The sequence below is a fragment of the Oncorhynchus tshawytscha genome, linkage group LG28, assembly GCF_018296145.1.
Source record: "Oncorhynchus tshawytscha isolate Ot180627B linkage group LG28, Otsh_v2.0, whole genome shotgun sequence".
Taxonomy (NCBI): Eukaryota; Metazoa; Chordata; class Actinopteri; order Salmoniformes; family Salmonidae; genus Oncorhynchus; species Oncorhynchus tshawytscha.
In genome coordinates this window covers 39,077,701-39,104,980 of record NC_056456.1, presented here as the reverse complement: position 1 = coordinate 39,104,980, position 27,280 = coordinate 39,077,701, and the positions used below count along the sequence as shown (strand labels likewise).

Sequence of the window (27,280 nt, the reverse complement as noted above, 5' to 3'; positions counted from 1 at the left end):
GAGAGTGTACGTAAGCCGACACGTTTTTAATCCAAGTTAAACATTTAACCATGAAAATCATATTTTATGCAACACAGGAAAATGATGTAAGACTTTGGTCTTGTTTATTCAGCAACTTCTTTGCCCTGTAAGGAAGACAGAAAGAAAATAATGGATGAGTATTAATAATGAACATGTAAAATATATGAATATATGAACAGTTAGAAATAATGTAATGGATGAAGCATTAAAGGCTCAGTGCTGAGCTTTGATTTTCAATGTTGAAGTACCATCTTAGTTTGAATTCATCTATTTTTACCCTACCTGAAAGTGGTTCTTAGAGATCTTAAATACATTTTAGTGAGTGTAAACGTTTGGTATTGACCTCTGTGAGGACCGAATCATAAGTGGTGATGATGTGGCCATATTTGAACAGGTTTAGGTTTAGTAGCAACTCTGTACCTTTCCAGTGTCACGGGTCTTGGCTCTGAGCTTGTTGACTTGAGTCTCAGCGATGTCAGCACGCTCCTCAGCCTCCTCCAGCTCATGCTGAACCTTCCTGAACTTAGACATGTGGCCGTTGGCTTGTTCCTCCTGGGTGCGGAAAAGAGAGGGGGAGCGTAAAATCAGCATTCAAAGTTTGAAGCTTCAGGTAGCAAATTAATAATATTTTTTCTTAAAAGGTATTTCAATGCTTTTTGTTGACAGATTTAGGATAACAATGTATATAGGGAGATAGAGGATCCAGCAGAGAGAATGGGTGGTGAAATGGGGGATCTAACCACTGCCTCCAGGGGTGTTCAGTGTCTAAAACAAGTATTCACACCCCCTTGGATAACATCACATTTTATAGTGTTACAAATTCAGATTAAAATGGATTTAAATTAGGTTATTGTCAATGATCTACAAAACATACTCTGTAATATCAAAGTAGAAGAACAATTTTTTAAAACCTTTAGCTGTGTCTTTATGGGTAAATCTCTGGATTGTGCAATACTTTCATAATTCTTCAAGATCTGTCCATTTGGATGTTGATCATTGCCATACAGACATTTTTAAAGTCTCGCCACCATTTTTCAAGAAGATATAAGTCAAAAATCCTTCTCATTAGCTACCCACAGTTAATGCTACGCCACAGATAGCCTAGCGGTTAAGAGCGTAGGGCCAGTAATCGAAAGGTTACTGGTTTGAAACCCCCCAGACGACTAGGTGAAAGTCTGTCGGTGTTCCCTTGAGCAAGGCACATAACCCTAATTTCTCTGGATGAGTGTGTCTGTTTAAAGAATGTGTTTGGAGCGAGTATTTGTCTGTAAGCTATTTTATCTTAATTTATAGGCTGTTAAAAATGTTTTTTATTTAAGTGAATAAACTGACGGCCAGTACAGGTCTGGAATGATAGACTCCTTTTTGTTGTTGCTTTTGTAGCCCATTTTAGCGATCAATATGGCTGAAAGCAGCCTAAATTCAAAGGTGGAGATTATCCCCCACTCCTGGTCCACCTACACCGAAAGAAGTGGATGGCGAGTGGGATGGAAATCCTCCCATTCACAGGGTGAATTTGGGCCATGAACAACTTTAGCCACACCTGATATCACCGTTCCTCCTTTCCTTTAGTTTCCTTACTAGGCCACTCCGGAACATTCCCTGTTTTCTTGGTAAGAAACTCAAATGTAGATGTGTCCTTGTGTTTTAGGTTATTGTCGAGCTGAAAGGTTAATTTGTCTTCCAGTGTCTGTTGAAAAGCAGACTGAATGTGGTTTTTCTCTAGGATTCTGCCTGTGCTGTACACCAATCTGTTTTTTCTCTAGGATTTTGCCTGTGCTGTACACCAATCTGTTTTTTCTCTAGGATTCTGCCTGTTCTTATCTACATTACGTTTTTTTTTACCCTGAAATACTCCCCAGTACTTGCCGATGAAAAGCATTCCCGTAAAATGTTTATTCCTTTGCAATTTTTTTTACCCATCTACCAATCAGTGCTCTTCTTTGCGAGGCATTGGTTAAAGCCTAAACTAAACTGTCTGGATATTAAGGGTTGTAATGTCTACAAGGGGAGAAAATTGTTTACCAATGTATGCTGACAAAGTATGTGACTCACCGCTTCCTCAGCCTGCCTCTTGTAGGCCTTGACTTTCATCTGTAGCTTATCTACCAGGTCCTGAAGTCTGACAACATTCTTCTTATCCTCCTCAGTCTGTGGGACAAGATCAAAGAATCAATGCCACATAGTTTTATACACAAACCTGGCTGTGTTAGTGTCAAGTTTGGGATGAAGGCACTTTCTGTTACCTGGTAGGTGAGCTCCTTGACTTTGCGCTCATACTTGCGGACTCCCTTGACCGCATCTACACTTCTTCTCTGCTCAGCCTCCACATCAGCCTCGAGCTCACGCACCTTTATGGACGAAAGGCGTTTGTTTGAGGTGGTGAAATCAGACGTCTACCCAGTCAAGGAGGCACAATTGTTGTCTGTTCCTATGTACTTTCACAATTGTAATTAAAGGGATCTGTAATGACACATTTTCATTATCTATGTGGGGTATTGAGAGAAAGTCATTATACAATGCTCCTGTGTATTTGCATGGTTAAATACATTTTCGGCAATTAGTCATTCAATCCACCCTAATCCACCCAGCTCACCCTGGACTCCAGTTTCTGGAGCTGCTTCTTGCCTCCCTTCATGGCCAGATTCTCAGCCTCATCCAGACGGTGCTGCAGGTCCTTGACTGTGACCTCCAGGTTCTTCTTCATCCTCTCCAGGTGAGAACTGGTGTCCTGTTCCTTCTTCAGCTCCTCAGCCATCATGGCCGCCTGGAATGGTAGTTTGTTTAATTTATGCACCATTTGGCACCAATCATAACATTCCTCTGAGATCTTTTTTTTCTGTTAAACCATCCCAGATACCATTGGCCTTTGGATACAAATCAAGTTAAGGCAGTTAACCCACTGTTCCGAGGCCGTCATTAAAAATAAGAATTTGTTCTTAATGTTCTTAACTGGCTTGCCTAGTTAAATAAAGGTAAAATACATATTAAAAAGTGAATGCAATTGAACAGGTCATAACGACTCACGTCAGTGATGGCCTTTTTGGCCTTCTCCTCTGCATTCCTGGCCTCCTGGACAATGTCTTCCACCTCTCCCTGCACCTGCACCAGGTCAGACTCCAGCTTCTTCTTGGAGTTCAGAAGGCTGATGTTCTGGAGGAGAAGTAAGAAACAACATGTGACTCTCAAGACAACTTTCAGGTAACAAGGCAGAAACGGTATGCTTGGTTGAGTTTCATTAGAAATGGCTTTTGACCCATACCTGGGAGTGCAGCAGTCCAACACGCTCGCTGGCGTCTACCAATTCAGTCTCAGCAACTTTGCGGCCTCTCTCTGTCTGCTCCAGAGCAACTCTCAGCTCCTCGATTTCAGCCACCATCAGACCGTTCCTGCGCTCCACCATAGCTGCCTGCTCCTTCATATCATCTGCGGCGCGGACGGCGTCATCAAGGTGCAATTGGGCATCCTGGGGTTCACAATGACATGGGTTCATTAGGACTTGTGGAAGTAGAGGTGATTGGGTCATTGATTTAAATGTTAGTTAAGAATTTCCCCAATATCTCTACTTTTCGACACTATATTAGTCAAATCTATTAAATTCTTCTGTTCTTTTCTACAGATTCACAAACAAATCTCTCCCCAGTCCCTTTACCTTGAGCTGTCCCTGGACGTTCCTCAGCTGTTTCTGGGCCTCAGCGGCCTGCCTGTTGGAGTGGCTCAGCTGAACCTCCATCTCGTTCAGGTCTCCCTCCATCTTCTTCTTCACCCTCAGGGCATCATTCCTGCTCCTGATCTCAGAATCCAGGGTGCTCTGCATGGAGTCAACCATCCTCTGGCTGTTCCTCTTGATCTGCTCCATCTCCTCGTCCTTCTCAGCCAGCTTCCTGTCCACCTCACCCTTGATCTGGTTCAGCTCCAGCTGCACACGCAGAATCTTGGATTCCTCGTGCTCCAGTGTTCCCTGGACAAAGAGAAGCAGTCAGGCCCATTGTGTTCAATACATTTGGATGTGTATAACACAAGGAATGAAATATATATGACTACAATAAACACCAATACAGGGAGTGTGGGACTGTAGCTGGCATTGGCTAGTGTACCACTTTAGTTGTATTGTTTGTATATCGTATTTTACATTTGTGTGACTGTCCTTGTCTATCAGTGTTTTGTTATTTGTTGTCTTGTGTTTTTTGTGGACCCCAGGAAAATTAGTTGATGCTTCTGCAAAAGATCATGGGGATCCAAATGATCAAATGAAAACTGCTTTTCCCATCAAACAGCTGCAGTTTGTACCTCAGCCTCCTCTAGAGCAGTCTGGATCTCAGACTTCTCTGTCTCCACAGTTTTCTTGGCCTTCTCCAGCTCATGGATGCTCTTGCCAGTCTCTCCGATCTGCTCAGTTAGGTCACCGATCTCCTCTGCACACACAAACACAGGAGCAGTTCAGACTTGGGAGATTTTCAGTGGGAATTGTCAATGCAATGAAGTTGACATTGAATCATAATAATTACTGGGGCCGAGCTTCCTCCCATCCAGGACCTCTATACCAGCCGGTGTCAGGGAATGCCCTAAATATTGTCAAAGACTCCAGCCACCCAAATCATTGACTGTTCTCTCTGCTACCACATGGCAAGCAGTACCAATGCATCAAGTCTGGAACAGACAGGACCCTAAACAGCTTCTACCCCAAGCCATAAGTCTGGGTAGCTATTGGTTACTATGTACCGATCTACACATCTACATATCGACTCGGTACTGGTGTCTTGTGTACATAGCCAAGTTATCGTTACTCATTGTGTATTTATTCCTCATGTTATTTTTTCACTATTGTTTCCTTTTTTTCTCGCTGCATTTTTGGGAAGGGCCGTAAGCATCTGTTTTTTACGAAGCAGGTAACAAACACAATTTGATTCATGAATTAATCAGCACTTCATAGGTTCTTGTAAATCTAAATGCCCCCCTCCTTTGGGTTGTTCAAAGAGTATCGATTATAAGTTGAAAAAAACGTAAATGTTGATGTTTAGACTAGTCAAACATGAGCCCAATAGAACTGCTGTCAAATGCTCACGTTGCAGGTTCTTGTTCTCTCTCTTCAGAGTCTCCAGATGATCCAGAGCCTCCTCGTAGGAGTTCTTCATCTTGAAGAGTTCAGTGCTCATTGAGCGAACCTCCTTCTGAGCTCCTTCCAGCTCAGCCTGGCCTTCCTCATACTTCTGCTTCCACTCTGCCAGAACCTAAGGAAATCAATGGGATTTTCATTAGGTCTTGATGAAGAGTTTTGAATCAGACATATGGTGGAGTTATGCTACATTTGATCATACATCAGACAGAAAATATCACTCAAATTTTCACCTTGTCAAAGTTCCTCTGCTTCTTGTCTAGGTTGGCGGCCATGGCGTTTGCTCTCTCAACGTCAATCATGAGGTCCTCCACCTCTCCCTGCAGCCTCTGCTTGGTCTTCTCCAGGGAGGCACACTTGGAGTTGGTCGCCTCAATGGTCTCCTCAGCCTCCTGCAGACGCTGGGCCAGCTTCTTCCTGTTTGACGACAGAGGGTTTACAAACGTTACAATACATCTCAAAGGTGACCTTTTTTTTAGAGTTCCCTACCACTCACTATCCACACCCTATATTTGTGTTTGCTGTTCCGTGCGACTCACTTGGACTCCTCCAGCTCTTCTGTGCGCTGGATGGCATCAGTTTCATACTTAGTCCTCCACTGAGCCACCTCACTGTTCGCCTTGGACATGCCGCGTTGCAGCTCTGCCTTGGCCTCCTGCTCCTCCTCAAACTGCTCCCTCAGGAGGTCACAGTCATGGCGGGCAGACTGGACACCGTGGGCCAGTGCGTTTTTAGCCTTTGCGAGACAAAGAGTGAAATATATAGACTAAGAGAGATAGTAAAACATATGACACTTAGAAGTCTCTGAGGGTGGCCTGGTTACCGTCTATATCAGGTGTGGGCAATCACTTTGTCTCGAGGGCCACATTGAGATTTCAAAATTGCTTTACCTTGACCTCCTCTTCAATCTGCCTCTTCAGCTCCTCTACCTGCTGGGTGAAGGCCTGTTTGCCTCTGGTCAGCTGAGACACCAGAGATTCCTTCTCCTCCAGCTGGCGGCCAAACTCACCTGCAGGGACAGAGGGACATCTTGTTAAAAGGGTCTTTGTTCTCTAAGATTGAGCATGTAATTCAAGGTAATGTAGGGCAATGTTAGGTGTTAAATAGTCGGGCTTGGGTAGGCTACTTTCTAAATGTAGCCCATTACAGTTACTAGTTACCTGTCAAATTGTAATCAGTATCGTAATTTTTGGATTCCTGAAAATCAGTAATGTAATCTGATTACTTTTCATAACTTTTGGATTACTTTCCCTTACGAGGCATTAGAAGCAGACGAAAGCATCCATGAAATCATTTTGGTGTGTCATCATAGTGGTCTCTGAATTGTGGGTAGACTCCATCAGGTGGAACTAACAAACTTGCTAGAAAACTAAATGAAGTCGATGTATTTTTTGACCAACATTATTTCTGAATTTAAAAGTAATCAAATAAGTAATCATCTAATTTTCAAAAGTATTAGTAATCTGAATAAAATATTTTAATAATGTAACAAATGGCTCTAAAGTGCGACCATTACAGTTCAAGTCAGAACAGTAGAAACTATGTGGACTGGAATACGTGGATACAGCCCCCAATACATGTTATTGTGTTTTACTGAAGAATTAATTGGTTTGTTGTTCATTGTTGATGAGGGTACCATTTTCTGTCAGGAGTCTGGCCCTCTGTCCACTGATGTCGTTGATCTGGCGAACATTCTCATCATTCTTAGTCTTGATCTCGCTCAGCTGGTCCTCAAGAGTACGGCACATCTTCTCCAGATTGCCCTGTTAGTGAAACATGTTCCATCATTACTTTATATATGAGACTCCTGTCAACTTCAGTTCACTTGAATGGTAATGTAGTTGACCCTACTCAACACTGCTTGATCAAAACATCACTACTCACCTTAGCCTTGGCGACGGCCTCCATGTTGCTGGAGAGGTCATCAATCTCCATCTTGTACTCACTCTTCTCCTTCTCCAGCTTCTGCTTGACACGCTGCAGGTTGTCGATCTGCTCCCCGAGCTCAGCCACACTGTCGGCCTGTTTCTTGCGCAGAGCGGCGGCTGTGGACTCATGCTGCAGGGTGGACTCTTCAAGATCACGACGCAGCTTCTGGAACTCTGCCTCACGCTTCTTGTTCATCTCAATCTGAGCAGCAGTGGCGCCTCCAGCCTCCTCCAGCCTCTCGCTGATCTCCTCAAGTTCCCTGGAGAGATCGGCTCTCTGCTTCTCAACCTTAGCCCTGGCAGCACGCTCAGCCTCAATTTCCTCCTCCAGCTCCTCAATACGGGCCTAGAACAGGGGGCAGGAGCACAGTTGATGGATACTACAATACATAAAACAATAAGAGTATAATTATGTATTAAATGTGTTCATACAAACCATCCCATGTGGGAACCAAAACCAGTTACACTAATACATTCAGTAGATAGCATCCCATGTGGGAACCAAAACCAGTTTGACTAATACATTCAGTAGATAGCGTCCCATGTGGGAACCAAAACCAGTTTGACTAATACATTCAGTAGATAGCGTCCCATGTGGGAACCAAAACCAGTTAGACTAATACATTCAGTAGATAGCATCCCATGTGGGAACCAAAACCAGTTAGACTAATACATTCAGTAGATAGCATCCCATGTGGGAACCAAAACCAGTTAGACTAATACATTCAGTAGATAGCATCCCATGTGGGAACCAAAACCAGTTAGACTAATACATTCAGTAGATAGCGTCCCATGTGGGAACCAAAACCAGTTAGACTAATACATTCAGTAGATAGCGTCCCATGTGGGAACCAAAACCAGTTAGACTAATACATTCAGTAGATAGCATCCCATGTGGGAACCAAAACCAGTTAGACTAATACATTCAGTAGATAGCATCCCATGTGGGAACCAAAACCAGTTAGACTAATACATTCAGTAGATAGCGTCCCATGTGGGAACCAAAACCAGTTAGACTAATACATTCAGTAGATAGCGTCCCATATGGGAACCAAAACCAGTTAGACTAATACATTCAGTAGATAGCATCCCATGCGGGAACCAAAATCAGTTAGACTAATACATTCAGTAGATAGCATCCCATGTGGGAACCAAAACCACAACGATAAGAAACCACATCTTCCAAAAAATGTGTGCTACCAGAATATTTTTTTAGGAAATGTTTCAGGTGTTGTTCTTTCCTGTACTGGAGCTTAGGTTCTGTACTGTACCTGGAGTTCCTTGATCTTCTTCTGCAGCTGAGCTCCCAGAGACTGTTCATCCTCTATTTTACTGAGGAGCTGGGATGTCTCAAACTCCTTCCTAGGAAACACAAACACGTCGATTGCAAAGTTGGTTTGGGTTCAATAGAGTTAGAGTATCATAAGTATCGCATGTAAATGCTAATTCATAATGACAAGAATGAGTCAAGAACAAGCATTATTGTCAATCCGGCAGGTATTGTTTGTTTACTTCTTGATTTTCTCATCAGACTGCTGCTTGTCATTCTCCAGGTCCATTATGGACTCCTGGGCCAGTTTCAGATCTCCCTCCAGCTTTCTCTTGGCTCTCTCAAGGTCCATACGGAGCTTCTTCTCTTGCTCCAGAGAACCCTCAAGCTACAAGATAAAAACACACATGTATTGTTCAAATCGAAACAACAGAAGATAATAACATCTTACATACTATCATGGCCAAAATGTCTAAATCCACTCACGTCGTCCACTTGCTGTTCCAGCTTGGTCTTGGCCTTGGTCAGAGTGTTGACTTTGTCCTCCTCTGCCTGCAAGTCGTCCAGTGTCTGCTGGTGGGCCTCTTGGAGGGCTTTCTTCTCCTTGGTCAGCTTGGCAACACTCTCATCCATAGACGCCATCTCCTCTGTCAGGTTTTTAACCTGAAAACAGCCACCACATAATTAGCCTTTTGTTGCTTCACATAAAGGGGAGATTTCGTTTCATACGTATTGCATTCATTTAATTCAGATTAGAAATGTGTCAACAGGTACTGTTCTATAGATTCAACACTAGGTGGCAGTGTACTCCATGCCAGTGTACTGAATGGAAGTTATAAACGAGGGGCAGCTGAACATACAATAAACGTATTTTGTGTCTTCATGTTTCCGCCACCCACAACACATCTGGATTTCCATTTCTGTTGAGTTATGTTTTGAGTTGATTATGGTATGAGTTATTGTTTGGTTAAACTGTCTTTGTTAAGACACAAGACCTTGTTTTCAGTGGCGTGCTTCTCCTTCTCCACTTTGGCCAGGGTGAGCTCCAGGTCATCAATGTCCTTCTTCAGCTCAGAGCACTCATCCTCCAGCTTCCTCTTCTTGGCAGTCAACTCAGCATTCATCTCCTCCTCATCCTCCAGCCTCTCAGCCGTCTCTTTGAGTTTGGCCTCCATTTGGATCTTGCTCTTGATGAGTCCCTCACACCTTTCCTCAGCATCGTTCAGATTCTCTGATTCCTGGTTTCAGAACAGGAAAAAAATTTGCCTCCTCACTTTGTTTATCAAAATAAAAATTTGATTTAGTCAAAAATGTCAAATCAAATCAATATAAATTCATGAAATAAATTTAAATGGAGAATAAAAAAATGGTGCTCGTTTGTGTATTCATGTGTATGAAAATATGACCTCATGAGGATCATTTCTCACTCACAGATGCAACTTGGAGTGCCAGGTCGTTCTTCTCTTGCAGCATGGACACCATCTTCTCCTCCAACTCCTTCTTCTTGGCCAGAGCCTTGGCCAGGTCTGTTTTCATCTTGTCAAAGTTCTCCTTCATGTTGGCCAGCTCCTTCTCAGTTTCAGCGCTCTTCAGCAGGGGCTTAATCTTGAAGTACACCTTCATCCATGGCCAAGTTTTCACATTCATGAATGAACGGATGTTGTACTGGACGGTGAAGATGGCATCTCTGGTCGACAGAGAGGATAGAGTGACATGGTGAGTGACATGCTTAAAGCTACATTCTGGGATTTGAAGAACAACATCCCCCCCAACACTTTGAGTATACAGCTGAGGAACAGAGCTAAGGAAACAACTCTTACATTCCTAGACAGAGTTCTAGATGCAAGGACTGACAGGTCATGCTTAAATCAGGAGGCATTTTATGTTATTAAATAATGAATGGGTAAATATCACCAATATAAATGACAACTGAACAGCTTTGCCAAATCCCAAACTGCAGCACTAATAGAACATTATAAGACCTACTTTCTCATTCTGATCAACTCACAGCATATACAGTATGTGATCATAATGCATTACATTCAGGTGGTTCACAGAAAGCTTTGCCAAAATGTCTACGCTTCCTCACCTCCTCTCCATCATCTTGGTGAACTCTTTTCTCATGAGGAATCCACGGCTGAGAGCCTGGACCATGCCGACCAGAACAGCCAGCTTCTCATCTCTCATCTCCTCCAAGACACCCAGCAGACCGGCTTTGAAGAACACCTGAGACACAGGTCAACATGGCCATTGGAACCAGAGTCAGATGGTGACAGATAGAAAGGGTTGGATCAGAACAGGGGAACAACATCACTAGATTCATTTGAACAATATAAAGATTGCAGTGCTAACAAACAAACCATGGGACAGCTTGTTTAGAAGTTGGAAGTTGTTGCAGATTAATAATGTACACATTATTACTATAACGAATTGCAAAAATCACTGAAGTTGGAGACATATTTCCCTCACTAACTTTAAACATCTGCTATCTTAGCAGCTAACCGATAGTTGCAGCTGTACATAGCCCATCTGTAAATAGCCTGCCCAATCTACCTATCTCATCCCCATATTGTATTTATTGACTTTTCTGCTCTTTTGCACACCAATATTTCTACTTGCAAATCACCATCTGCTCATCTATCACTCCAGTGTTAATCTGCTAAATTGTAATTACTTCGCTACTATGGCCTATTTATTGCCTTACATCCTCACGCCATTTGCACACACTGCATATAGACTTTCTGTTCTTTCTATTGTGTTATTGATTTTACGCTTGTTTATTATGTGAAACTCTGTGTTGTTGTTTCTGTCACACTGCTTTGCTTTATCTTGGCCAGGTCGCAGTTGTAAATTAGAACTTGTTCTCAACTAGCTTACCTGGTTAAATAAAGGTGAACTGGTCTACCTGGTTAAATAAAGGTGAACTGGTCTACCTGGTTAAATAAAGGTGAACTGGTCTACCTAGTTAAATAAAAGTGAACTGGTCTACCTGGTTAAATAAAGGTGAACTGTTCTACCTGGTTAAATAAAGGTGAACTGGTCTACCTGGTTAAATAAAGGTGAACTGGTCTACCTGGTTAAATAAAGGTGATCTGGTCTACCTGGTTAAATAAAGGTGATCTGACCTACCTGGTTAAATAAAGGTGATCTGGCCTACCTGGTTAAATAAAGGTGAACTGGTCTACCAGGTTAAATAAAGGTGAACTGGTCTACCTGGTTAAATAAAGGTGAACTGGTCTACCTGGTTAAATAAAGGTGAACTGGTCTACCTGGTTAAATAAAGGTGAACTGGTCTACCTGGTTAAATAAAGGTGAACTGGTCTACCTGGTTAAATAAAGGTGAACTGGCCTACCTGGTTAAATAAAGGTGAACTGGTCTACCTGGTTAAATAAAGGTGAACTGGTCTACCTGGTTAAATAAAGGTGATCTGGTCTACCTGGTTAAATAAAGGTGAACTGGTCTACCTGGTTAAATAAAGGTGAACTGGTCTACCTGGTTAAATAAAAGTGAACTGGTCTACCTGGTTAAATAAAGGTGAACTGGTCTACCTGGTTAAATAATGGTGAACTGGTCTACCTGGTTAAATAAAGGTGAACTGGTCTACCTGGTTAAATAAAGGTGAACTGGTCTACCTGGTTAAATAAAGGTGAACTGGTCTACCTGGTTAAATAAAGGTGAACTGGCCTACCTGGTTAAATAAGGGTGAACTGGTCTACCTGGTTAAATAAAGGTGAACTGGTCTACCTGGTTAAATAAAGGTGAACTGGTCTACCTGGTTAAATAAAGGTGATCTGGTCTACCTGGTTAAATAAAGGTGAACTGGCCTACCTGGTTAAATAAAGGTGAACTGGTCTACCTGGTTAAATAAAGGTGAACTGGTCTACCTGGTTAAATAAAGGTGAACTGGTCTACCTGGTTAAATAAAAGTGAACTGGTCTACCTGGTTAAATAAAGGTGAACTGGTCTACCTGGTTAAATAAAGATGAACTGGTCTACCTGGTTAAATAAAGGTGAACTGGTCTACCTGGTTAAATAAAGGTGAACTGGCCTACCTGATTAAATAAAGGTGAACTGGTCTACCTGGTTAAATAAAGGTGAACTGGTCTACCTGGTTAAATAAAGGTGAAATAAAAAATACATTTAAAAACAATAATCAATATTTGACTGACCTTGGTGTGTCCAAACTTGTAATCGTCGTGATTTATATCAATGGACCCAAGCAGCTTCTCAGAAGCCTTCTTGTTGTCCATGAACTGGCCCTCGGGGATGACACTGGCATTCAGTACTTTGTACCTGAATGAGGAGACATTTTTAACATATGTCAAGTTGTAATAGGTTGGTTATATTACATAAAAAGTAAGCCTATTCTGATGCTGCGAATGCCCCTGGAGCAGATCTTTCTGTGGTTGTGTGTGTGTTGTATGTTGTGTGTGTTGTGAGCATGTGTGTTTGCATGAGTGTACCTCTGCTTGAAGTCAGCATAGATGATTCTGCTGGGGAAGCCCTTTCTGCAGATCCTGATACCCTCCAGAACACCATTACACCTGAGCTGGTGGATAACCAGGAAGTTCTCCATCAGACCTGGAAACACAAACCATGTCTCTTTAATACTTATTAACAGATTAAAGAATTGTTAAGGTTACTGATACTGTACTGATAAGATGTCATATTACACTCAATATTTCTTGTACCTGGAGTCTTTGACTCGTTTGGGATCAGGCAGCGCACAAAGTGAGGATGAGTGCTCCTCAAGTTGGTCATCAGCTTTTGTAAGTTCTCCTGGAAGAGGGTTACAAACCATTTTCTCAATAATCATTTATCATAAACAATGCTCCTTTTGGAGGACTGAATATACACGTTTCAAAAGCTCACCCTGAACTGGGACGACACAGTCTGCATGGAACCACCCTTCTTCTTGCCTCCTTTCTTGGTCGTATCTGTTCAAATGTAATCATTAGAAATGAGAGAATCAAATGCTGCCAACGGGATTGTGTAAATTAACAGGTATTGAATGAGTAAATTAACCCAGTAAATAACCCTGATAAATTGTGATTCATTCAAAGAATTTAAAGCTTTGGTCACCAACATGTCGATCGGGATTTTAAACCGTTTCATGTCTGAAGGTAGAGAGCAAATCAACTGCACGTATAGGCCTACTGCTGGCCAATCAGATAGCTCAGAGCACCGTGCCTGTACAGTTTCCTCGAGCCATAGACTGTAAAAACAAGAATCGGACCCACAACAAAGTTACTACTTTGATATGTAAAAACGATATAAACTATAACTAGAGAGAGACTCAACAAATACAGCAGAGGGTGCTGTTTTAATGAGTTAGTTCATGTTTAAGTTGTTATTCAACACTTTGTTCAACACTTTTATGAGACATAAAATGTGTGTTCTCCCTACTTCTACTCATGCTACAACCAGCACTGCAGCTGTAATGAATGACTACAACCATCACTGCAGCTGTAATGAATGACTACAACCATCACTGCTGCTGTAATGAATGACTACAACCATCACTGCAGCTGTAATGAATGACTACAACCTGCACTGCTAATGTAATGAATGACTACAACCATCACTGCAGCTGTAATGAATGACTACAACCTGCACTACAGCTGTAATGAATGACTACAACCATCACTGCTGCTGTAGTTAATGACTACAACCTGCACTGCTAATGTAATGAATGACTACAACCTGCACTGCTAATGTAATGAATGACTACAACCTGCACTACAGCTGTAATGAATGACTACAACCATCACTGTAATGAATGACTACAACCTGCACTACAGCTGTAATGAATGACTACAATCAGCACTACAGCTGTAATGAATGACTACAACCTGCACTACAGCTATAATGAATGACTACAACCATCACTACAGCTGTAATGAATGACTACAACCGGCACTGCAGCTGCATACAATGAGTAAAGCAATGTGTTCTGATACACTTGTGTTGTTATTATTAGTGGCTTGTGTCTTATTTAATATCGAGGAATGTTTCACTATCTCTGGTCACCGCAGTAACAACATGAATTGGTGCATGAGGCAGAAAGAATGCAGTGCGACTTGAGTATCACCAGGTCGATATATTGGGCCTATAGCCTACTGCACAAATCTCTTCGCTACAGATCTGTTTTTAATTGATTCATGTTGCATAGGATTGTGTTTTCTAAGTCGTTGTTAAAACAATTCTCAGCAGTAGATCTTAGCTTGCATTTTGACTCACAAAGTGATCTTGACTCTGAAAAGGTTGGTGGCCAGTGCTTTAAAGACAATGTGGGTCTGAGTTGTAACTATTGCTTATTAATTTAATATTTTGACTTGATGCTAGTCTTACCCTCAGGTGGGGCAGCGGGATACAGAGCAGCCAACAGTTTGACTGAGGACTTCCCGTACATCTGAATAACTGAGTCATTCAAGGGGTCCTTGTTCTTCTCCAGCCAGCCAGTGATGTTGTAGTCCACAGTGCCGGCGTAGTGCACCAGGGAGAAGTGGGCCTCTGCCTTGCCTTTGGCAGGCTTGGGCTTCTCATATGCCTTGGTTTTGCCAAGATGCTGATCGTTCAGCTTGTTCTTGAAGGTAGTGTCTGAAGCCTTGGGGAACATGCACTCCTCTTCAAGGATGGAGAAGATGCCCAATGGCTTTAAAAAAATAGATGTTTATCAAATGAGTGTCATTTGCATTTAGGATCACATTTATTTATTTAGCAAACATCATTTTATAGGATTATATTCATTTAGGGGTCATAATAGGAAACATATTGAGTTCTCAACAGTCAGATATGTTGTACCATTGTGATAATATCTCTCAATGTGCTCCCTATGAGCTTTGATGTTGCATCCCATTATAATCCTTACAGAGAACTTACCTTCTCAATAAGCTCAATGCAGGCAGCCAAGTCCATGCCGAAGTCAATGAAGGCCCAGACGATTCCCTCCTTCTTATACTCCTCTTGTTCCAAGACGAACATGGTGTGGTTGAAAAACTGTTGCAGTTTCTCATTGGTGAAGTTGATGCACAGCTGCTCCATGCTGTTGTACTGTTGATGGAATTTCAGAAGGGATCATTTCATGATACAAGGCTGTAACCCTTCTCAATCACAACTAATTGTCTTGTTCTGGTCTCATACTCACATCAAAGATCTCAAATCCGGCAATGTCGAGCACACCGATATAGAACTGCCTTGGATTCTTGGTGTCCAACATCTCGTTGATACGGATGACCATCCACAAGAACATCCTCTCATAGATGGACTTGGCCAAAGCCATGACTGCATTATAAACCTTCAATGATAATACCTCAAATTAATACATGATTATTTTTAAAAAGAAAATACAATTTAGTCCCAAAATAATTCATGTGGTCAGAAAATATTTTATGCTGTGTATTTAACCGCTTTACCTGAGACACAGTCTGTCCCTTGGTCACGTACTCGTTGCCGACCTTCACTCTGGGGTAGCACAGACATTTCAGCAACTCAGCTGAGTTCAGGCCCAGCAGGTAGCCGATTTTATCAGCCACTGGAGAGAAAACCAACAACAACAGATCACTTGATTCTGACGTCTTTTATCGGTTAAGTTTTCATTTTCACCCACATCCATTATTCAAATCATTTCTGGAGGTTGGAATTTGATCTCCAAAATGTATATCCTGCCTGACGTTCATGTGGCACCGTCTGTCTTGGTCATTTCCCTATAAAAGGACCAATGAGCACCAACATGGGAAGTTCATAGGCGCATGTCAAATTGGGTGTCAAATGAAAGCTAAGAGTATATATTTTTCTAGAAATGAAGGATTATTATTCCTTCAAATATTTCTTCATATATATATATATATATGTTTTACCATTTGCCATCTTGAAAATGAGGAATAAACAAATGCTTTGATTTCTGGTCAAACAGATGAACATGAGTTTTATAAAACAGCAGAAAAAGTCTTAAAAGGTATTAGAAATACAACTAATATCAACCCTTCTATTTTGTTTTGGAGAAATGTTTCTGCCTTCTGTCAGTTTGAAAGACATTGCCTTGTGCATTAAAATTCTGTTACCTCATGAGGCAGGAGAACAATGAAACTTTACAGAATTAACAAGTAAAGGTAGATTAGTTAGCTAGTAAAGGTAGGTTAGTTAGCTAGTAAAGGTAGACCTGCCAATTAGTTAGTGTTTTTACTCATATCAATTTTGTTTCTGAATTATGAATCGGTAACAGAATTTCCGGAATGAAATTGAATTGGCTACAATGGGAAATCATAGTAGTCATAAACCACAGTTGGGTTCACAAGTTTATACAGTATAGAATGTGTATATTTCAATACAGTAGTATTGAATTCACTACTGCAATGCACTACTTTCCGGCTACCTGGATAAAACACTAAATAAACTTCAATTAGTGCTAAATACGGCTGCTAGAATCCTGACTAGAACAAAAACATTTGATCATATTACTCCAGCGCTAGCCTCCCTACACTGGCTTCCTGTTAAGGCAAGAGCTGATTTTCAAGGTTTTACTGCTAACCTAAAAAGCATTACATGGGCTTGCTCCTACCTATCTCTCTGATTTGGTCCTGCCGTACATACCTACACGTACGTTACGGTCACAAGACGCAGGCCTCCTAATTGTCCCTAGAATTTCTAAGCAAACAGCTGGAGGCAGGGCTTTCTCCTATAGAGCTCCATTTTTACGGAAGGGTCTGCCTTTCCATGTGAGAGACGCAGACTCGGTCTCAACCTTTAAGTCTTTAATGAAGACTCATCTCTTCAGTAGGTCATATGATTGAGTGTAGTCTGGCCCAGGAGTGGGAAGGTGAACGGAAAGGCTATGGAACAACGAACCGCCCTTGCTGTCTCTGCCTGGCCGGTTCCCCTCTTTCCACTGGGATTCTCTGCCTCTAACCCTATTACAGGGGCTGAGTCACTGGCTTACTGGTGCTCTTCCATGCCGTCCCTAGGAGGGGTGCGTCACTTGAGTGGGTTGAGTCACTGATGTGATCTTCCTGTCTGGGTTGGCGCCCCCCCCTTGGGTTGTGCCATGGCGATCTTTGTGGGTCAGCCTGTTATATATGGAGTACTTCTCCTGTCTTATCCGGTGTCCTTTGTGAATTTAAGTATGCTCTCTCTAATTCTCTCTTTCTCTCTTTCTTTCTCTTTCTCTCGGAGGACCTGAGCCCTAGGACCATGCCTCAGGACTACCTGGCATGATGACTCCTTGCTGTCCCCAGTCCACCTGGCCGTGCTGCTGCTCCAGTTTCAACTGTTCTTCCTGCGGCTATGGAACACTGACCTGTTCACCGGACGTGCTACATGTCCCAGACCTGCTGTTTTCAACTCCCTAGAGACAGCAGGAGTGGTAGAGAAAGGTTAATGATCGGCTATGAAAAGCCAACTGAGATTTACTGCTGAGGTGCTGATTTGCTGCACCCTCAACAACTACTGTGATTATTATTATTTGACCCAGCTGGTCATCTATCTATCAATTTTGAACATTTTGGCCATGTTCTGTTATAATCTCCATCCGGCACAGCCAGAAGAGGACTGGCCACCCCTCACATCCTGGTTCCTCTCTAGGTTTCTTCCTAGGTTTTGGCCTTTCTAGGGAGTTTTTCCTAGCCACCATGCTTCTACACCTGCATTGCTTGCTGTTTGGGTTTTTTATAGTTCAGCAGTTTATAGTTCAGTACAGTAGTGTAGTGTATAGTTCAGTGCTGTAGTGTAGTGTATAGTTCAGTACAGTAGTGTATAGTTCAGTACAGTAGTGTATAGTACAGTACAGTAGTGTATAGTTCAGTACAGTATAGTACAGTAGTGTAGTGTATAGTTCAGTACAGTAGTGTCTAGTACAGTACAGTAGTGTAGTGTATAGTATAGTATAGTACAGTACAGTAGTGTAGTGTAGTGTATAGTACAGTACAGTACAGTACAGTAGTGTATAGTTCAGTACAGTAGTGTATAGTACAGTACAGTAGTGTATAGCTCAGTACAGTAGTGTATAGTACAGTACAGTAGTGTATAGTTCAGTACAGTATAGTACAGTAGTGTAGTGTATAGTTCAGTACAGTAGTGTCTAGTACAGTACAGTAGTGTAGTGTATAGTATAGTACAGTACAGTAGTGTAGTGTATAGTACAGTACAGTACAGTAGTGTACAGTTCAGTACAGTAGTGTATAGTGTATAGTACAGTACAGTAGCTCAGTACAGTAGTGTAGTGTATAGTTCAGTACAGTAGTGTATAGTTCAGTACCAGTAGTGTATAGTACAGTACAGTAGTGTATAGTACAGTACAGTTCAGTATAGTAGTGTATAGTTCAGTACAGTACAGTAGTGTATAGTTCAGTTCAGTACAGTAGTGTAGTGTATAGTATAGTACAGTACAGTAGTGTAGTGTATAGTATAGTACAGTACAGTAGTGTAGTGTATAGTACAGTACAGTACAGTAGTGTATAGTTCAGTACAGTAGTGTATAGTTCAGTTCAGGACAGTAGTGTATAGTTCAGTATAGTAGTGTATAGTTCCGTACAGTACTGTAGTGTATAGTTCAGTTCAGTACTGTAGTGTAGTGTATAGTTCAGTACAGTAGTGTATAGTTCAGTTCAGTACAGTAGTGTAGTGTATAGTATAGTACAGTACAGTAGTGTAGTGTATAGTATAGTACAGTACAGTAGTGTAGTGTATAGTACAGTACAGTATAGTACAGTACAGTACAGTAGTGTATAGTTCAGTACAGTAGTGTATAGTTCAGTTCAGGACAGTAGTGTATATTCAGTACAGTACAGTAGTGTATAGTTCAGTTCAGTAATGTATAGTTCAGTACAGTAGTGTATAGTTCAGTTCAGGACAGTAGTGTAGTGTATAGTTCAGTTCAGGACAGTAGTGTATAGTTCAGTACAGTAGTGTATAGTACAGTACAGTAGTGTATAGTACAGTACAGTAGTGTAGTGTATAGTATAGTACAGTAGAGTAGTGTAGTGTATAGTATAGTACAGTACAGTAGTGTATAGTTCAGTACAGTAGTGTAGTGTAGTGTATAGTTCAGTAGAGCAGTGTATAGTATAGTATAGTATAGTACAGTAGTGTAGTGTATAGTATAGTATAGTATAGTATAGTATAGTATAGTACAGTACAGTACAGTACAGTACAGTACAGTACAGTAGTGTAGTGTATAGTATAGTATAGTATAGTATAGTATAGTACAGTACAGTACAGTAGTGTATAGTTCAGTACAGTAGTGTATAGTTCAGTACAGTACAGTAGTGTAGTGTATAGTATAGTATAGTATAGTATAGTACAGTACAGTACAGTAGTGTATAGTTCAGTACAGTAGTGTATAGTTCAGTACAGTAGTGTACAGTTCAGTACAGTAGTGTACAGTTCAGTACAGTAGTGTACAGTTCAGTACAGTAGTGTATAGTATAGTATAGTATAGTATAGTACAGTACAGTACAGTAGTGTATAGTTCAGTACAGTAGTGTATAGTTCAGTACAGTAGTGTACAGTTCAGTACAGTAGTGTATAGTTCAGTACAGTAGTGTACAGTTCAGTACAGTAGTGTACAGTTCAGTACAGTAGTGTATAGTACCTTTCTATTCTCACAGTTTCTAAATAATGTAAATTAAACATTTTTGCTAAGAGGATTATTGTATTATTGATTTACTATGACTTTTCAAATCACCCAGTAGTGCTATTTGCAGACCTTGTTGAATCTTAATTCAGAGCAGATTCAGAGTGTTTTTGGAAAAAGTGGGCACAGAAAAACTGAGGGAGATTTGACCAAATATCTTGTTACCAAACTTTGCATATCTGCACAGTAAATGTTTTTTTGTAATATGTTCAGTGTAAATTGTTAAAAGTGTTCATTGTACATTGAATTAAACTGTAAAATGTATGATTTTTGTTAGTCATACATTTTAAATGAAAATCTCAACACAAATCCGTTTCCGTGGATTGAACTTCTTACGTTGTTATTTCTACGTTGGGGAAAGGGACTAATGCTTTCCATATATTACGTCTTCGAGTGGGACTCACCCTCGGTTCCATCTGACTCGGCCTGCTCCTCACGCTGCTTCTGCTTGAATTTCAAGTTGCCATGGTGCATTACAGCTCCTGTCAGCTTGTAGATGGCCATTTTCTCATCGTTAGAGAAGCCCAGGATTGTAATTGCATCCTGGTATTAAATCAGGAAGTACAACAGTGAGGAACTGAACGGTAGTTTGCTCAGTTACAGTACACTATCGTTCTGTATTCAGTCCAGAACAAATGGGATGGTTAGAATGAACTGGCTTCTCAGTTCTACATTGATTACTTTTGGCCAACAAACTAGTATATGACAGCACAATATGAGTTTTACACAGTTCCACAGGGGACTTAGTGACAGTCTCTGATGTCTTACATGTGTATGCCTCAAGGTGAAGTGTGAAGGCATGAAGAATGGCCTTGAAGCACATGACTAACTAACACAAGGTGGCCAGCTGCCATCAAGTTGGATTTGAGCAATGCATTCAGTGTGTATTGTGGTCCTACCCATTCCGTATCTAGAGTTTGGTTCACACTTTGTATCACTCACATCGGTGGCATCCAGCTCGACCTTGTCGTCAATGCTGGCCACACTGATCTGACCCTGGCTGATCATGGGGAAATCGTAAGGGTTGGTGGTGATGAGTGTCATTTCTGTGGACAACAGAGAATGGCTCGTCAGTTAAATCACTGAGAATTCTGCTGTCCTACCTTTACAGTATCTCTCCCTCCTTTACTCAATAGATGGACTCAAGGATACATGCAGTATATAATGCATAGCATCAAAAGAGGGGGACTGATGCTCCTGGACTAGTGTATCACAGTGCATTACTTGATCTTTCCCATGAAAGACCTTGAAAGACCTGACCCATGTTTAGATGCCTTGTTACCTTGGAAGTACTCATTATAATAATATTAACAGTGTGGACTAGGAAACATTTGAATAAGTTCCACAGATGGCGGTGTAAATAATTTCACCTTAACCTGTACTTTGCCTTACCAACTAGCTCAGGTTTGTGGTTGGTCATCATCTGGTAGAAGATATGGTAGCCTCTCTCAGCAGGCAGCTGGAAGGCCACTCTGGACTTCTCTAGCAGGTCTGTGAGAGAGAGAGAGAGAGAGAGAGAGAGAGAGAGAGAGAGAGAACATAAGATAACATTAGATTTGATGATTCAATCTCCAACAAATATGCAGTGTGATTTATTGAAAGCATTGAGAAACAAGGAAAACCAACTCACAGGTCTCAATGTCAGCTTTAGCCAGTTTTCCTCCTTGGAAGTGAATCCTGATGAATTTACCCTGTTGTAGAGCATGGGGGTTGGAAGTAGGTCAACTAAATAAATCTAACATTTTACTTTGATAGATCCCTGAAAAGACACAAATTGTTTGACATCTATTGACAAAACTATAGAGCACCACTGTATCAGTCGTAAAATCCATAAAACCTAGCGGTCAAACAGGGAAATGGTTCCAAATGTTTTTACACCATTCATTTTCCCAATAGTGGATTTTAAAAACACTTAAAACAAGGTTTTCTGTAGAAGGCTTACCATAGCATGTAGTATTGATAACTGTAAATCTATCTAAGACAAGGGGCCTTTTAGCTAAATATTTTTGACTGTATTTAGCCACAACAAATTAAATGCTAATTCCCTGCTAATGTGGCTAACATAAAGAACTACAAATGCCATAATGATCTGGACGAGAGTGCCTAAATTAGGCAAAGGTTAGAATCTCTGGATTAACTACCTAATGTTAGCTAAATTTAGTAATGATTAAATTGGCTACATTTATTGACACAATAGCTGATAGCAAAGATGTCCGCTAGAGATGACCTGCAAGATCTGGCAGTGATTTGTATTTTTCCATGATGTCTACTTTGATGCTAATTAGCATTTTGCAATCTGAGAGTAAATAGAGATGAAAATATTGATAAAAGTCACCTTTTCTGATTGACATGGTGGTCAAAACGTCACACCAGGGTGAGCCTACACGGACCACAGCCCTTATTTGAAGTGTTTCTAAAATCCCCTGTGGGTGAAATAAAAGGTGGAAAAACAATTGGAAGCATTTCCCTGTTTGACCGCTAGGTTTTATGGGTATTATGACACCTATAGGGATCTACTAAAATATTTTTTCCAATTGAAGGTCACTTCCACAGTATGCCCTTCATACTTACAAAGCGAGACGAGTTGTCGTTCCTCACTGTCTTGGCATTACCGTAAGACTCCAGCAGAGGGTTAGCTGCAATGATCTGATCCTCAAGAGAGCCCTGATTGAGACAAACACAAGTTGCTCAGAAACTAGAAAACACTTTCATTAAAACACTATTCACCGCTTGAAAAAAAGTTTACACAGAACACCAAACTAAAATGTGTTACCTTCATTTTGCTGGGGTCTACTTCCTTCTTGACACCAGAAACTGCAATGGTGGCGAAGTACTGGATGACACGCTTGGTGTTGACAGTCTTTCCTGCACCGGATTCTCCACTGGTTTATATAACAGAAAAAGATTGGTTTAGTCACATGTTTGAATGTCAGATTGGCTTTCACTAAGAAATAGCTTTGACAAATACACTGCAGACACGTTTTCTAACATAAGCAAATAATTAATAAATATTCCCACTCATCGAGTCATTGTTAAACAAATTCTAATCCATTCATAATGTCCTGTATTTTATAACACCCAAGTCACCCAATATATTAGAATAGAAACACCTTCTCAAGTGAAATGATAGAAAACAACTTACGTAATCAGGACGGACTGGTTCTCCTTATCTGGAACCAAAAACAATGCTGCTTATTATAACCGATCAGCATTTGGAGTACATAATTGTCTTCATAAGCATCATCATGAATTTCAATTTGGAATATTTTCCATTCAAGGTTAGGGAAATGAGAGATTCCCAGCAAACTGTTCTAACTTAGACTTGAAGACAGTAGATTCCATCCATGCATCCATCCATCTATTTCTCCATGAGAGCTCGTACCAATCATCATGAACTGGAAGGCGTTGTCAGAGACAGAGAAGATATGGGGTGGAGCCTCCATCCTCTTCTTCCCTCTGTAGGCGTTGACAACCACTTCGTCGTACACGGGGAGCCACTTGTAGGGGTTCACCGTGGCACAGAAGAGCCCAGAGTAGGTCTGGATGAAAGGGATTTCAATTAGGAGATTAGCAAAATTAGATTGACTTTTACCTGGATTTATGTGAGGATGTGGGTGTACTATGGTATACTAATGTGGGTCTACTGTATTGGTATGTTTTGGTTTCTACTATTCATTTGAGTGTTGTACTTTACGTGTGTATTTCTCATGTTCATGCATGTAGGAATTTCTTATGTTCATTTTCATACACACATACATGTTTATGCAGGTTTCTTACATAGATCATCCATGCTGCATAACGCTCTTTGAGGTTATACAACACAGAGGCTTCATTCAGGTAGGTCATCATGGCCATGTCCTCAATCTTGTCGTACTTAGGGGGGTTCATCTGGTAGATGTCTGCTTCTTTGAACTCTTTGTCCTGAAACAGTCAGAAATCTAGATTTCACACGGATCGAACTGGTCATGACTCAATGCTTTTTGCTCATTAAAATGCATACCCCCATTTAATCCAACTACTTTGTTATCATGCGCTGACAAATACATGGAGATTCTTGACTTGTCATTATCAATAATTCCATGACATTTTTAAATAGCAGCAATAAAAATGCATTGTTTGAAGGTTATATTATATACAAAGAAATGCTTCTTAATCTTTTTTCGTTACTGATTTCATATTAGCTTTTGGCATGTTTTTGACAATTTGGATAATTTTTTTACTTTAATAATTTTCAGATCATACTTACCATTGTAGTGCCGTCAGCATTTGTGACTTTGACAGTACACTTTCCCTCTGTCCTGCCAGTGATCAAACCCTTAAGGTACAGCTCCTTGATGTCTGTCACATAGCAGGCGTTCTTTGAATCAAAGGGTGTGGCTTGTGCCTCCATCCTCTCCCTCTCGGGTTTACGAAGGTACAAGGCTGCCTTGCCGTAGATTTGCATCTCCGCGTCCGTACTCATGGTGACGGTTCACTAGGAAAGAGATGAACCAAGAAACATGATTGACTCTGTGGTGCTTCCTCCACAGTCAACAGAGTGAGCGGTACTGTATCTCACACAGAATTTTTTTCAGCACTTTTTATGTGAAGACAAACCATGTCTCACCTTTTTCCCCTCCTACAGTTTAAATTGTATGTCTTGGAGGATCCTGTGAAACATCAGGGTGTTGTGAATACGCACAAGTCTAAAACCTTGTAATTTGGCCCCTGAAGGGCAAGAAACATTTTGAATGGCATCATTCAACTCCATCATTACAGCCATGTCCTATTCAACTACAGTTGCAACTGGTAACATTCATTCTCCTACTTTACTGTATATTCTGTCAAGTAGCCCTGACAATCCAGCTACATTCTTGACCACCCCCTGAATTTACAAACAAATGCAGGTGCAGCACTTTTCACCTTGAATGAAAGTGACAGATTTGAGGCAAAACACAATTAAAGTACATTTTAAATCAATGCCACTTGATTGAATATTGTAAAGCCTTACAATACATTCAATTATGAACTCAAACAAAGCAGTTAGCTACCGCCTCAGATGCTGAGCACAAATATGAGACAAATGTAAAAATCTAAGGAGTCTTACCACAGAGGAAGAAGGTATCTGACTCATGGATACAGGGGCCTCAGCCTCCTTATATCTGGTTGGAAGGGACAACCAAGCAGAAGTTAATTATGGACACCTCTAGTAAAGGAAATGTATTGGACGAGAGGCCTCTGTGTGTCTGTGTCTCTCTAGCCCCACCCACTTCGAGGAGCACCACACTCCTTATTCTTTTACCATTGATTGTTCTAGACTATTTTGAGACCTTAAGGAGGATCAGGTTGCCTACTGCAGGAATGTCTACAAATGACATGTCCATCTAACGTGCTCCTAGAGTAGAGCCCTGTGGCTGACCTTGAGATGCTGTACATACTAAACATGTACACGCTGTCATTTACATAAATAAAACTCAATAATTTAGTTTAGAACAAGTTTGGCCAATGGCATAACACCTCATTGACATGAAATTCAACCAACTAATCTGAATACATAAACGTTAGAATACATATTTCTTTTTTTCCCTGTTTGTTTTACCTTTATTCAACCAGGCTAGTCAGTTATGAACAAATTCTTATGTTCTGAATACTTAAACGTCATAATGCATATTTCTGTAGAGTCTAGTAGAAGCAAAACCAACCCTGTTACACTACCCCCAGCGTGTTGACTGAATAGTGTCTGTCAGGGTGTTGGGTACACGGACTTTATAATGACAAGTTTTCACCGTAAAAATAAAGACTTGTATTTTGAAGATTCCTTATGAATGACGCTAAATACATGTGTTTTGATTGTTACAGTGAATGGTACTACAACACAGGCTTAAAGGTGTAATGAATGGTACTACAACACAGGCTTAAAGGTGTAATGAATGGTCTACAACACAGGCTTAAAGGTGTAATGAATGGTACTACAACACAGGCTTAAAGGTGTAATGAATGGTACTACAACACAGGCTTAAAGGTGTAATGAATGGTACTACAACACAGGCTTAAAGGTGTAATGAATGGTACTACAACACATGCTTAAAGTTGTAATGAATGGTACTACAACACAGGCTTAAAGGTGTAATGAATGGTACTACAACACAGGCTTAAAGGTGTAATGAATGGTACTACAACACAGGCTTAAAGGTGTAATGAATGGTACTACAACACAGGCTTAAAGGTGTAATGAATGGTACTACAACACATGCTTAAATTTGTAATGAATGGTACTACAACACAGGCTTAAAGGTGTAATGAATGGTACTACACAGGCTTAAAGGTGTAATGAATGGTACTACAACACAGGCTTAAAGGTGTAATGAATGGTACTACAACACAGGCTTAAAGGTGTAATGAATGGTACTACAACACACATTTTCTGTCAAACATCTGCAATCAATTGTTGTATAAAAGTTATTTCCAATTGGTTCAGATGAATTATTGTGGCATTCTGATTATTTCAGATGCAGCGTCTCATTCCATCCCCCTACTAGCAAAATGAAGATGTCACAACGTTCTCCCAACTTATTAGCAACAATGTGGCAATGTCCTGTATTAATAAAGTCACTGTTGGAACATCATAGGGGGCGTTGCAGGAGACACATGATGAGTAGGCAAAGCAAACAATCTTTTAATTTCTTAGGCTATGCTATTCTCATCTCAGCAGTCGAGGCGTATTGTTTTAAGCCTTTGAAGTGATTGAGTATCGGCCAACTCTTCCAAACAGCTGCCACAACATATTTTCTAGACACGTTTGTGGGTAGAGAGAGTCTTCTTACAATGAAGGTTATTAAAAAGGAGTTCATGACATTAAAGATATTTTAATGGGCAGGAGTGTAGATATCTTACATGATATTTAACCACTTGTCATTGTATCTGCGGGACATGTTTCTCTTAGATCCACAGTTGGGTATAAGCTTTCCTTAGAATCAGTTTACCAAGTCCTCAACTTAACCATTACGGTGGAAATTACAAAGCAGATCTTAGATAATTTGATTAGCTGAATCAGCTGTGATAGAGCTGACACACCTGATTGGTTTGAATCAAGACTATGAGGAGTTGATTCGCTGAATCAGCTGTGATAGAGCTGACACACCTGATTGATTTGAATCAGGACTATGAGGAGTTGATTCGCTGAATCAGCTGTGATAGAGCTGCTGTGGAACAAAAGTCTGTACACCTTGCTGCTGTCCAGAACCGTGATGGTAACATCATAAGGACATCAACGATCTCACAGTGTCAAACCCTGATGCTTTTGTTAACCACCAGCTGTCCAGAACCGTGATGGTAA

At 40.9% G+C, this 27,280-nt stretch overlaps 1 protein-coding gene across 1 annotated transcript; it reads right to left on the bottom strand.

Annotated features, from left to right (window-relative positions):
• Positions 1-24,439, bottom strand: LOC112237552 (myosin heavy chain, fast skeletal muscle-like). Its single transcript, XM_042308243.1, has 39 exons — positions 24,212-24,439; positions 23,743-23,886; positions 23,348-23,504; positions 23,108-23,135; positions 22,739-22,847; positions 22,537-22,629; positions 21,596-21,656; positions 21,358-21,456; positions 20,908-21,011; positions 20,370-20,508; positions 15,752-15,870; positions 15,484-15,633; positions 15,219-15,389; positions 14,688-14,991; positions 13,209-13,273; positions 13,028-13,115; positions 12,800-12,917; positions 12,506-12,629; positions 10,425-10,561; positions 9,767-10,022; positions 9,331-9,573; positions 8,822-8,998; positions 8,578-8,723; positions 8,337-8,427; positions 7,022-7,411; positions 6,774-6,900; positions 6,028-6,146; positions 5,677-5,873; positions 5,371-5,554; positions 5,087-5,252; positions 4,312-4,436; positions 3,674-3,982; positions 3,284-3,487; positions 3,049-3,174; positions 2,618-2,788; positions 2,268-2,372; positions 2,077-2,172; positions 442-573; positions 1-125 (listed from the first exon to the last, which is right to left on the bottom strand). The coding sequence occupies exons 1-39, from the start codon at positions 24,425-24,427 to the stop codon at positions 105-107; spliced, it is 5,811 nt and encodes a 1,936-aa protein (XP_042164177.1). The 5' UTR covers positions 24,428-24,439; the 3' UTR covers positions 1-104.
• Positions 24,440-27,280: the final 2,841 nt, after the last annotated feature.